Source organism: Aotus nancymaae, unplaced genomic scaffold (genome assembly GCF_030222135.1).
Source record: "Aotus nancymaae isolate 86718 unplaced genomic scaffold, 86718_ANA_hifiasm-v0.15.2.pri h1tg000040l, whole genome shotgun sequence".
Taxonomy (NCBI): domain Eukaryota; kingdom Metazoa; phylum Chordata; class Mammalia; order Primates; family Aotidae; genus Aotus; species Aotus nancymaae.
In genome coordinates, this window is record NW_026988454.1 from 50,710,224 (window position 1) to 50,724,429 (window position 14,206).

The 14,206-nt window shown below is 32.6% G+C and overlaps 1 protein-coding gene across 1 annotated transcript in view; it reads right to left on the reverse strand.

Annotated features, from left to right (window-relative positions):
• Window positions 1-8,215: 8,215 nt before the first annotated feature.
• Window positions 8,216-14,206, reverse strand: part of KPNA5 (karyopherin subunit alpha 5) — a 66,737-nt gene continuing 60,746 nt past the window's right edge. The window contains exon 14 of the mRNA XM_012460434.3: window positions 8,216-11,432. Coding sequence (XP_012315857.1) covers window positions 11,245-11,432 — 188 coding nt within the window. The 3' untranslated portion in view covers window positions 8,216-11,244. The remainder of the gene's footprint in view (window positions 11,433-14,206) is intronic.

Here is a 14,206-nt window from a genome sequence, read left to right on the forward strand (position 1 = left end):
TGCAGAATACAAAACCAGCAGCATTTCTATAAACTAACAACAAATTATTCAAAGGAAAAATTAAGAAACAACTCCATGTTCAATAGCACCAAAAAATACTTAAATCAACCAGATAGGTAAAAGATCTACATGTCAAAAACTATAAATAAAACATTGAGAAATGAAATTGAAGAAGGCACAAATAAATGGAAAGACATCCTGTGTTCATGGATTGGAAGAATATTGTTAACGTGTCCATAACTATCCAAAACAATCTACAGATTCCGTGCAATCCCTATCAAAAGTCTCATGAAATTTTCCACAGAAATATAAAAAGAAATCCTAAAATTGATATGGAATCACAGAAGACTCCAGATAGCCAAAGCAATATTGATCAAAAATAACAACGCTGGAAGAATTGCAATGTCTGATTTCAAAATATATTACAAACCTATAGTAATCAAAATAACATGGTACTGGCATAAAAACAGACACATCATGCATTGAAAAAGAACAGAAAGCCCAGAAATAAACCCACACATCTATATGGTCAGTTGATTTTTGACAAAGGTGCCAAGAACACACAACGGAATCTTTCAGTAAATGGCGTTGGAAAAACTGGACATCCACAGGCAAAATAATGAAATAAGACCATCATATCACATTATGTAGAAAAATCAACTTGAAATAGATTAAAAACTTAAGACCAGAAACTATAAAACTAGTAGAAGAAAACATAAGGAAAAGCTCTATGATATTGGTCTGGGCAATGATTTTTTGGATAAGAACTCCAAAGCACAAGCAACAAATGAAAAAAGACAACTGTGATTACTTCTGAGAGGAGGTAAAAGGAGACTAGCTAGCCATAAAGTTAAGGCAGAAAGTCCTCAGCAGCCCAATAAATCACTTCTTTTCTAATAAAGAGTGGTCTGGAAGATCAGGCTGTAAACAGTGATAAGGAAGTTAGAAGCTTGCATGGGGGGATGTCTCCAACTGCACCGAAAGGGGTACCTGGGGCCAGGCATGTACACCATGAGGGTTCCACCTCCCCCCCACCCCTTTGTTGTTTTTAGCACATGCACAGTAGGAAAGCAATGTGGAGCTGCTCAGGCAAAGGACCCACAGCATAATAAAAGGTTGGGGTGGAGGATGCCAGAGATTCACACCTGGTCCTAACCAGTTTTTCATGCCCTATGTAGATAAGACATCGCCTCCCCATTAACTCACTTATAAAAACTCTTGCATTTCACGACTGAACAGCAACCCTTTTCAGACCCCTCTCTGCAAAGGTTGTTCTCTTTCTTTTGCCTGTTAAAATTCTACTTCTGCTCTGACCTCACCCTTGGTGTGTCTGCATCTTTGACACACTCAGCCATGAGACCACAAACTTCGGATGCCACCCCAGGCAAGAAGTCCATTTCACTTCAAACTTAAAAAAGAATTTTCATAGCAAAGAAAACAATCAATAGAGTGAAGAGAAAACCCATGGATTAGGAGAAAATATGTGCAAACTATATATGTGATAAAGAGCTTCTATCCAAAATATATTAGAAATGCAACTCAATAGCAGGAAAATAAATTACCCACTTAAAAAATCGGCAAAGGGCCTGAGGAGACACTTATCCAAAGAAGGCATACAAATAGCCAACAGATATATGAAAATAATGCTTAAAATCACTAATCATAGGGAAATACAAATTAAAACTATAATGATACATTACCTCACATCTGTCAGAATGGCTATTATCAAAAAGATGAAAGATAAGTATTGGTGAGGATGTGGAGAAAAGGCATCTTTTGTACTGTTGGTGGAATGCAAATACAACCATTATAGAAAAAAGTACAGACATCTGTCAAAAAATTTCAAACAGAATTACCATATAATCCAGCAGTCCCACTTCTGGATATATATCCTAATAACTTGAAGTCAGTATGTCAAGGAAATATCTTCACCCACATGTTCATTGCAGCATTTTTCACAATGGCCATGATATGAAAGCAACCTAATTGCCCATCAAAAAGGAATGAATAAAGAAAATGTGGTACTTAACAAAATGGAATACTATTCAGCTGGACAAAAAGGAAATTCTGCCATTTATAACATGGATAAAACTGGAGGACATTATGCTGAGTGAAATAAGCCAGGAACAAAAAGACAAATGCTGTGTGATCTCACTTATATGTAGAATCTAAACAACTCAAACTCATAGAAGTAGAGAGTAGAATAGTGGTTACCAGATTGGGAGAAATGGAGGGGATGAGAAATGGGGAGATAGTCAAAGGGTACAAAGGTTCCGTAAAACTTATGGAATAGCTTTTAAAGATCCATTGCACACCATGCTGACTATAGTTAATAACCACGTATTTTATATTCCAAAATTGCTGAAAGAACAGATTTTAGCCAGGCGCAGTGGCTTACGCCTGTAATCTCAGCACTTTGAGAGGCTGAGGTGGGATGGGCAAATTGCTTGAGGCAGGAGTTCGAGACCAGCCTGGGCAACATGGTGAAACCCGTCTCTACTAAAAACACAAAAAAATTAGCCGGACATGGTGGTACACGCCTGTAATCCCAGCTACTTGGAAGGCTGAGGCATGAGAATTGCTTGAACCTGAGAGGCAGAGTTGCAGTGAGCCGAGGTCACGCCACTGCCCTCCAGCCTGGGTGACAGAGTGAGATTGTCTCAGAGAGTGGTGGGGGAAGAGTAAATTTTAAATGTTCTCACCATAAAAAAGAGTATGTAAGGTTAATTAGCTTGATTTTTATCATTTCATGAGGCAAATATATTTTTAAAAACACAATATGGCCCATAAATATATACCATTCTCAATTTAAGATAAAAAATAAATTCATGACAGAAAAGAGAAAAAGTTTAAACAAATGGAAAAGCAAAAACAAAAACATTTTAAAAAGTAATTACCATGTTAACATTAAACTAGTATTTCTGAATCTACAGTCACTGACCTACCTATAATATCATCATGATTAAATAAGATAAAAATCTTTTTAATTCTTGAAATGTTGCTTATTACACTTTAAAAACTCATTTGTACAGCTGATTATTTAAAATTGGAATTAAATATCAATTAGTAGAGTTTGACATCTTTCAAAACAGAATCTAGGGAGAACAATAAAAAGGGATTCTTGTTCATTAAAAAAAAAAAGAAAGAAAGAAAAGAATTTTCGCCCTTTTAAAGTAACCAACATAATTTCCAATCCCAACAAAAAACTTAGTGGTAAACCCCCAACACTAGGCCAGATTTCTCAGTTTTATGGGTGTAGCTTGAATACCCCTTCTTACATAACAGAATGTTATTCATATAAATTGTCCTCAACTTTCACATAGAAAAAGTGTTGTGATAACTTTAAAAGAAATTTTCCTTAATGTATATGCTTCAATGTACAATATTGAAGGACTATCCTTTGGAAAATTTTAAATCCCACTCTAGGATGCAAGCCTGAATAGATGTTCATTTAAATATGATAAGCTGTGACAAATTACTGAGCTAGAAAGCCAATATTTTAAATTTTATGCTGATGGAATTTTCCTATTTGTTGACCTTTTTAAATTGGTGTCTTCTCTTCATGTGATACCTCGAAATTCTTAGGGCACAGTGAGAAATAAAGTAGGTAAATTCAAGTAGTGCTTTCAAAGATGTGATAGTTTTAAAATACACCAATATTTAACTCTATTTTTGTGTGTCTTATTTTGTTAGGAGTATATAAATAATAGCCTGTAGTTAGTACAATAGAAATCACTATCAAATGAAGGAGAACTGTGTTATCTGGTAGTAGAATTGGGTTAAATACGTTTATTTAAAAAAGAACTCTCTCTTCATAGTCAAGGCTTTTAGATGCCTATTATTGGTAGAAACTTGTGGTTCTTTAATACTCCTGGTTACATTTCATGAGGTAGTTCATATATATATTTTCCAGTGGAATGGGTAATGGCCAGTGCATTTGTTAAAAACTATACACATCACATGAGTTTATGTATGCATGAATGTATATTCTATAGACACATAAAGTGTATTCTAATATATTTCTGAGGCAATGTTAATGAATTACCATGTGTACAGGAAAAAGAATAACTGTCATCTGACCCATAAATCTGCATTTGTGTTTTAGTATGTGTATATAAAAAATTATTTACCCAGTAATATTATTTGACATTAAATTGCAGCAAATAATTTCTTGGTGCTAGTTGTTTGAATGATAAACACAAGTTCTTCATGTATTTATGACGAGCACTTGTATGTGGGTGAAAAGATAATTACTCCTGTGGTTCCATAAGGGGGGAAAATAAAAGACTATTTCATAAAAAGCATAAAACATTAAAACACAAAGTATATTCTTTTAATCTGGAATTGTGACTGAGAGACAGTCATGGGGATTAAGAACAGTGCTTTAAAAAAAAGACATGTTTCCCTTCAGTTAAATCATTTTCTTAACTGTTTCCTGTTCACTGCTTTTTTGTTGTTTTTGTTTGTTTTTTAACAGTAAATCCCAGACCAAAGGTTTAATAATCTTCCATTCCATCAACTGACTGCTTTTTTGGATGGTGGGCATTCTCTGGCGCATTGGTACAGAAGACTTTACCATGGGAAGCTCATGCTTGTCCTTTCAATATTATCATGATATTTTTCATCTTGGCATAATATGGTTGCTGTATCCTCATCCTTCAATGAAAAAGTCTGTCATTTCCACCACAAAGATCAAAAAGAGAACACTTTCAGTTAAGTTTCAACTACTTTGTTAAAGTTCACTTATCAAGTACTCTGAAAATGTCAACTATTGTTCTGCTCTTTTAGCACTTAAATGTACAACTTATCTGAACCTAAAAAAAACAAGACAGAATTCTAAATTTCTATGCACAAGATAATGTAAAAACCACATAAAACATAAAAAAGGGATGGGTGCAGTGGCTCAGGCCTGTAATCCCAACACTTTGGGAGGCCAAGGCAAGTAGATCACAAGGTCAGGAGATCGAGACCATCCTGGCCAACATAGTGAAACCCTGTCTCTACCAAAAACGCAAAAATTAGCTGGGCATGGTGGCATGTGCCTGCAATCCCAGCTACTTGGGAAGCTGAGGCAGGAGAATTGCTTGAACCAGGGAGTCGGAAATTACAGTGAACTGAGATTGTGCCACTGCACTCCAGTCTGGCAACAGAGCGAGACTCCGTCTCAAAAAAAAAAAAAAAAAAAATCAAAAAATTGTCAAAACTATAAGGAAAATTAAAAACCCACCAATCATCTTGGGAAATTTTAACACACCTCTCTTAGAAATTGACAAATTAGAAACTAATTAAGCAGACTAGTATGTAAAAGATATGAATCAATTAAAACACATTCTTTTCATACACACATGGGCCATTTCACTAAAACGAACATATACCAGATTATAAAGCAAATATCAATGAATTTCAAACTACATGTAATCACATCACAACTTAGAAGTTAGTGCCATAATATTTTTAAGGTCTGAAATTTAAAAGTACATTTCTAAGTGAGTCACATGTCATGAATAAATCATAACATAAAACTTAAAATTCTTAGAACTGAACAATTTGTTGAATGCAACTGAAATGGTACTTCAAGGTAAATTTTTAACCTCCTAAAATTAAACACTTAACAATCTTAAGAAATCAGTAAAAGACTTACAGAATAAATCCAAAGACAATAAAAGACTGGAAATTCTAGAATTAAGAGCAAAAACTAAGGAAATAAGTAAAAAGACTATAGAGAATCACTGTAACTGAATTCAGCAAGAGTGACTGAGCTAAAAAAAAAAAAGGCACACACAAAAAATATGAACAATGATAAAAGCCCACTTTAAACAGAGATTTTAAAAAGAACATGGATTGGTATGCTAACTTCTGCTTCAAGCCAAACCAGAGTAACAGGGACCAGGGCAAAAACATGAAACAACAGTTTCCAGACATTAGACTGGACCATGACATGTGAAACAGAAGCAGCAAATTAGCCAACTCTATGACTGCTCCATCTCTTACTGCTTAGAGTTTCAAGACTGCAGGGCAAGGAAGAGAAATCCAGCTATAGCCAGGAAGTATCTGAGTTGGGGAGAAAGAGTTGGGAGCCAGGGTGGACAAAAATAGAGTTCACAAGGTAGAGTACCAAATGTGACAAAACTACACAGATTGCTCCAGATTATCTGCAGAGGATTCCCCTTGAGTCTTCAGCTGAATACTGTTGACCACATGTAACTACTACCCAAGGCCTTCTAAAGAATCACCTGAAAGAACAAGGGGAAACAATTTTTGGAGCTCACAATGCTCAGAAATACTTTAAGTTCCACCAGTCAAAGTGAAAAATCCCCTATAATCCATAGGGTGTCAGAGTACTTGGAACAGTACTGACTCAGCAGTAAAATAAATGTTGTTCTGTGTCTGCTTTAAAGTTCAAAAGCAAGCCTGTAAAGGATTACATTTTTTCCCCTAGTAACTTGTGTTAAGAAAAAGAAATATGGGAAATTCAATAGCCAAACATGCAAATGCATGCAAATGAAAAATACAAATAATAAAAAAAATCAATAAACAGAAACAGACCAAGAAATGACAGCAAGGCCATTCAAACAGCCATTATCATTACACTTGCTGTGTTCAAACCAGCAGAGGAAAACTTGAGTATGATTTTAAAAAAATGGAAGATATAAGACATCCAAATTGAATTTTTAAAGATAAAATACATAACATCTGATATAAAAAATACACTATCGGAATTAAGAGATTAGACACAACAGAAGACAAGATTAGTGAACTTGAAGATGAAGCAATGGAACTATATAAAATGAAAAATAACCAAAAATGAGCAAAGGATTAATAAGCTGTGTGACTATTTCAAGCAGACTAATGTAAGTGGAATTGGCATTGAAAAAATGTTCAGATAATTGCTATGTTTCCAAATTTGATGAAAACTGTAAATCCATGGATCCTAGGGTGCTCAGCTAAGTCCAAGAACAAGGATTGGTTTCTTTGGGGTGTAAAATATGCATTTAAAACTTTGTGTCACTCTCATGTAATTTAAAAAACATACTGTAGCACTGCACTCCCTACTGAGCACTTGAAATACAGCTAGTGTGACTGAGAAGGTGAGCTTTTGCTTATGGTGATGGCAGCACATCTCTATGAATTTATTAGAAAACCGTATTTTTATTGCCCAAAGAAGAAACTTTGTACCCAGTCACCTCCCATTTCCAATTCTCCCCAGTCCTAGATATTAATTTATTTCTGTTTCTATAGATTTGCCTATTCTGAACATTTCATATATGGAATCTGGTTTCTTTTACTTAGCCTAATGTTTTCAATATTCACCCATGTGGTACCACATATCAGTATTTCATTTCAATACTGAGTAATATCCCATATTATGAATATAACATTTTATTTATCCATTGGCCAATTAACATTTGAGTTGTTTCTACATTTTGACTATCATGAATTGATCCCTTTATCAAATGACTCTCTTTATCTCCAGCAATAAATATTCTTTGCTCTGAAATGTACTTTGATATTAATATGGCCACTCCAACTTACTTTTGATTTGTGATAGCACGGTATATCTTATTTCCATCCTTTTACTTTTCACCGATTTGCTTCTTGAAAACATTTTCTTAGAGGCAAAATACGGCCCTAGTTTTTTATTAAAACTGATAAACTCAGCACTTAACTGGCAGGCTTAAATTACTAGTAATTACTGTGATTATTGCTATGACTGAGTTTGATCTATCGTGCTATTTGTTCCACCATTTGTTTTTTTCTCTTTTTTTGTCTAGTTTTGGATTAGCTATTTTTTATAACTATTTTATCTCCTTTGTTGGTTTTAGAAAGTAAATGGATTTTTAATCAATAATAGCATCTGTTTTCGTTCTGTTAGGAAACAACAATCTTCAAAATGGAATGGACACATTTATATAAATGCAATTTTTAAATATTTTATTACTTTTTAATATAGTGCTATAACATTTCATAATATTGCATACTGCTCAAAAGTTGTTTTAATTAATAGGGTAAGAATATTTTCTCTTCTTACTCCCCAGTCAGAATTTAAACATATACTGTTGTTTTAGAGCTCTATTATATTGGCTCCTAAAATGTCACATTTCATAGAACAGTAATGCTATAAACTAAACTGAATAAAGGTTTAAGAACAATTTGATTTCACAGTTTCACAAGCAGCCAGCAGATTGCTGAATTGAGAACAGCAACAAAAATTCACTAAGATTTTTTAATATTTATTTTTCCATAATGCTCCTTCTTAAAAGAAAAATATAAAGGCAAAGGTAATATATGCTTCTTTTAGTCCTTTATCCAATAAATCAACCTTTAACTGCAAATAGGTTTTACCAATGATATGTTAGCTCTGTGCCAGCAGAATTTATTACTTTTTTGCTTTCTTGTTCTGGTGTTACCAGTAAGTTGACCAAATGACACTAAAATGTAAGGACACTACCACGTAAAACAACTTTTCGAAATAAGACATAGTAAAAAGACCACATCAGTAAGTCAAGTATTTATAAATATAAAACAAGCAAAATTGCATAGATTAAATAGGAGAAATTCAGATTCAGACAAAATAAAACACCAAATTTAATTAAATAAATAAAAAGGACTCTTTCAAGTATTTTCTTGATATTTGCATTAATGCTACATGCCTACTCTTTATAACACATTTTTTTTTTTGGCATAGTTTCTCTTCGATTTAAATTTAACAAATGTTAAAAAAGGAATTTTTTTCCCTCCACAAGGGCCAGTGAAGACTAATGAAAACACATTTTGGAGCATTTTATTTATTTTTTTCTCTCCTTTTCTTTTCTTCTTTCCATTTCTTTTTTTTCTTCTTCTTCCCTGGTCAGGGCTCTGCCTGATGGAGCATTTTAAATGGCATACTTGAAAAGAGTAGCTCTATATTTTTTTAATTTTAGTAACTAAGTATTTGTTAGTCTTGATCCAATAAACTCTTAACAATAATCCAGGCCAAGATCTGGTCCCAACTGCTATATAGTGCTCTTTGCAATCAAATCTAAAATTAATTACCCAAATAACATATTCATCGGAATAAATATAAATTTGTACTCAAATGCTTATGAAGTATAATCATAGTCCATACTTAGAGATATGTTTTACTGGCTAAATTTAAGTTTCCTTTCATAGGTCATTCTGTGTGCATGCATGAGCACACACATATTTATTATTTTTCCTTCTTTAAGAACTATTTTGTCTGAAAATTTGGGCTTAGAAATTTATTATATTGACTACAGGGTCCTCAAAAAAAAAGGAGGCACAGCTGGTTAGTTTATGAATTATGCTGCATTATTAATTTTAATTGACTAGAAAGAGTAGAATACCCTGTCACCTGAAACTTAGAACCACCTGCACCACAAAAATGTTTATCTGATAAATTCACCATCAATTTGGTAAGCTTTAATATAACTACCCTGTTTTCTCAATATAGATAATGTAAAAGAAAACCATTTTATACTCAACTATATACTCTCCACTATGAAAAAAAAAAAAGGGCACAGATACAGTCTTCTACTTAACAATAATAAAAAAGGGCTGGCAGATGCAGTCAGCATTAGGGACACCATTTAAACCTGTATCTTACAGCTGTAGGTTTTAAGTGTCTTGTCAAAAGCTTAGTTTCATGATACATAATTTACAAAGCGACATATTCTTTAAAAGTACTCCTATATACATTTTCCTCTTGGAACGTGCCTCTGATTTCCAGCAGAAACATTACAAATACTATCATAAATGAAATCTTTCTTTAAGAATAGACCATGAATCCTATCAAAATTGCCTTAGTTCTCATTTTAAAAGAGTTGTAAACTATGTTTTAAATTAGTATTCTAGGTATATAATTGGAAATGTAAATAGCCTACGTAGAACTATAAATTAAAAGACTGAGTTCGACAGTAGTTGAACTGTGAGAGTAACACACAGATATATATGTATACATAAATAAATATATATATATAAAATTTTTCTATTGAAACCTTTCTTTTAAACTTTCAGTTTGAAGAGGTTTTTGCTGTTAAATCATAAAACATACATATTGACCAATCTGACATGAATGTAATCTATGATTCATAACAAGCAGCAGTATGACCCTCTCAGTATTACTAAAAGAAAAAAAAGTCTATGATAGATTTGAACCATATTAAAAAATCTTTAGCAATTTTCATTATCATCATCATTTAGCATCCAAATGTTAAATGCATTTAATAAAATTTAACACATTTCTAATAACATTAGGTTATTTTTTCAGGATAATTTTGTCATTCAAGTACCTAAACTTATTATTATATAGAAAATGAAACTTTTCAATTACTGCTCTGAAAAATCAGAGAACTAATTAAAGTTATTATTTTAGATATGCAGCACTACTTTAGATTCATGATGACATCTCTGTCATGATGCTATTTAAAACAATGAGTGAAACAATAAAACACTATTTCAAAATGGTAGCATATTTGGTTGAAATACAAAATATACTAATATACATAACACTTATATGTTAAAAACACAAGTATTTAAACATTTTGTAAAGTAATCTTTATAATGTGTTCAACATGAAGAACAGCTTCTCTCTTCACAATTGCCACATTTTAATGGATTATCAGTACAACATTTCTTCTATGTTTTATAAATAAATTTTATAGGTTTTCTGTTGCAATTTTTTTTGCAAAATATAACCTACAGCACAGTGATATATGTAATTTAAGGTAATAAATATTTTCACATTCTAATTTAGCATTTGCATTATTTCATGCTTTTGAAGCTTTTTTGTTTTTATTTCTGCTTCAAGATAGAGGTAGATTTAGTAGAGATTGGATGTGTAAGACTTACTGCCAAAATGCAATTATCAATAGGTGTACTGCTAATGTGCAGTTTCCAAGAATGCTTGAAAAAATTCAGAATTACTAAGTAATACTTTACCTAAGTTCTCCTTTTCAAGCTTAAATTACTAAATAGTTGCATATTCAATTATTCACAAATAGATACAAAAATCCAAACAATGGAAGATATAAATACAGGCACAACAACAAAACTAAAACAACAACAAACTACAATGAAAGGTTGCATCTGAATGGAAATTTTTGTTTCATTTTGCTTTCTAAAATTGCATCAAATTCTCTTTCCTATTCTATGTAAAAAAGCAAAAGTTCTTACTGACACTGGCAACAAAGAGGAGTTACCTGAAGCTACCCTTTTTAGCCATAAATTTTTTTTTCCTCCACCAAGTTAAAGTTGAAATCCATCCATTGGAGCTTCCTGCTGCTGAAATATAAACTGTTGTTGGTTTTCATCCACCTGAGGTACAATGCTGGGGTCATCTTCTTCTACACCAAAGTAATGTTCAATCAGATCAAATGCCTTCTGGTAAATTTCCTGATTTTCATGGCTTTGCAAAAACTCAATTTTATCCAGACCTATTATATAATGTATACATTAAAAACAAACTGTTACTACAATTTCAGTGTATGTTTAAATCAAAATAAGTGAACACCATCTATCACCTCATTGGCAATGGAACTGCTATTTTAATCTAATTTTTGCACATATCAATAGCTATCACTTATGATTTATACTTCAAGAATGAGAGTATGTGGCAGTGTGAGATGAAGGACCATAGGCCTGGGAGTAAGAAGATCATAGACACTACCCTGCTAGGTGTATGATCTTGGCCAAGAAAGTTCAGTTCTTCTGTACTTTAGTTTCTCAACTATAAAATGGCAGTTTTAGATTAAGTAACTCCACAGGTCCTTTCCAGAGTAATTAACAAAGCACAAAAAGGGAAAGCAACAAAACAAATGAAGAAACCAAAACATGCTGAGCCAGAGAGTATCAGTATGAAATAAATGTGTAAAATTTGCAAACCCAGACAATAAAAAACATATGGCTGCTGTATAATTTAATAGAATTACAATCTGCAAGTGAAACTCAAAGGTCTCATTTTGAAAGGATGAGGAGAATCTATAGCAACTGATTTTACTGCTTACAAGAAAAAGCTCTACATGTAAGTCTGGGTAATGCTGAAAACATATTTAATTTAATTATAGATAAACCACTTCAATCAGATTATCACAGAATAAAAAAAGCAGCAAAGCAGTCATATCTATGTACAATAATAGAATAGCCCAAACCCTAGTCTAATTTGGGGACAAAATAATGACTGTAGTAAGACAATATTCTTAAATCAGTGACTAATATGTTGTAATGTCTTAGCCAGAGATGTTATATAATTTGAAAGAAAAGCAAAGTGGTATCATGGGCATTAAGAATCATAAATAAAAGTCTGAATCAGCCATACAATGTAAGAGCACTTACTACAGAAAAGTGAATATTTAACGCAAATAAAAGAAAATAATCAGTTTAGACTCATGTTTTACCTGAAATAAATTCCATATGATTAAGTTAAATGTTTTAAGAATCTAATTTTAAAAACTTGGCAAATAAAAAAATTAATTTTCATCAAATCTCTATAAGAGAATGATTTTGTAAACTTCACAAGAACAGAAAATTAGACTGAGTTCTTTATATTAAATACCAACGAACATGGTTTCTTTTGTTAAAATAAAAATGTATTCAATGAATGATCTGAAAATAAGAAAAAATAGACTAAGGGAAAAGTCATATCAAAATAAACTACTATAAAATGAAATTCAAATTTTTACCAAAAAAAAAAGAGTCAAATAGATAACCAAAGTAATATAAATATGCAATTTGGATGAGGAAATAGACTTAACTCGTGAAAAATACATACTACTGGTCAGGCACGGTGCCTCACGCCTGTAATCCCAACACTTTGGGAGGCTGAGGCGGGGGGATCACAAGGTCAGGAGTTCTACACCAGCCTGACCAACATGGTGAAACCCCCATCTCTACTAAAAATACAAAATTAGCTAGGCGTGGTGGCACATGCCTATAATCTCAGCTACTCAGGAGACTGAGGCAAAAAAATCGCTTGAATTCGGGAGGTGGAGGTTGCAGTGAGCTAAGATTGTGCCATTGCACTCTAGCCTGGGCAACGAGAGTGAAACTCCATCTCAAATAAAAAAATAAAAAAGAAAGAAAAAGAAAAATACATACTACTATCTATAGGAAATAAACCAAAAAATGTACATAAAAGCAACTTGCTGTACTATTTTACATCTGCTGAGTCAGCAAAATCAACAAAACAAGTATGACGTGGGAGAATAGATTCATACAATGCCACTGACACTGTCAGCAACAGGCCTTTGGAAAGCAAAATAAGACATATCAAAAGCTTAAAAAGAAGTCTCTGCCTAAGACACAGCAACTGTATTCCTGAAAATTTATCCTCAGATATTAATTCCATGGAAGAAATAAATATTTTGGTATACATAAAGTGATAAATTGGGAACCACCCAATGGTCAACAACAGGTTATGGTTAAACCTGCATTCAAATGGCTAAAACCTCACTCAATATATAACATTATGGCCTGGCACGGTGGCTCATGTCTGTAAGCCCAGTACTTTGGGAGGCTGAGGCAGGTAGATCACTTGAGGCCAGGCACTCGAGACCAGTCTGGCCAACATGGTGAACCCCATCTCTACTTAAAACAAAAATTAGCCGGGCGTGGTTGTGTGCACCTGTAATCCCAGCTACTTGGGAGGCTGAGGCACATGAACTGCTTGAACCCAGGAGGCGGAGGTTTCAGTGAGTGAGATAGCACCACTGTACTCTAGCCTGGGAGACAGAGTAAAACTGTTCTCAAGAAAAAAAAGTACATATATATTATACATATGTAAACATGTGTGTTTTTATATGTATATATTTATATATGTAAATATGTATATAGTTTATGTGTAAATATGTATATATGTAAATATTTATGTATATAATATAAATACGTTTGCATGTATAAATGCATAATTACATATAATATGCACATATTCACATATATATGCATATGTATATGTATAATAAATATATGCATATGTTTACATGTATTACATGTAAATATATACACATAAATGTGTATATATAATATATGTAAATATGTATATATATTATGTGGGAATATATATATATACATAAATATATATGTGAGTGTGTATATATTTAAATATATTATATATGTAAATATGTATATATTTATATGTAAATTTTGTGTGTATGTGTATATATATATAAAACATTATGTGGACATTATAATAAATATTATGTAGAAATGTAAA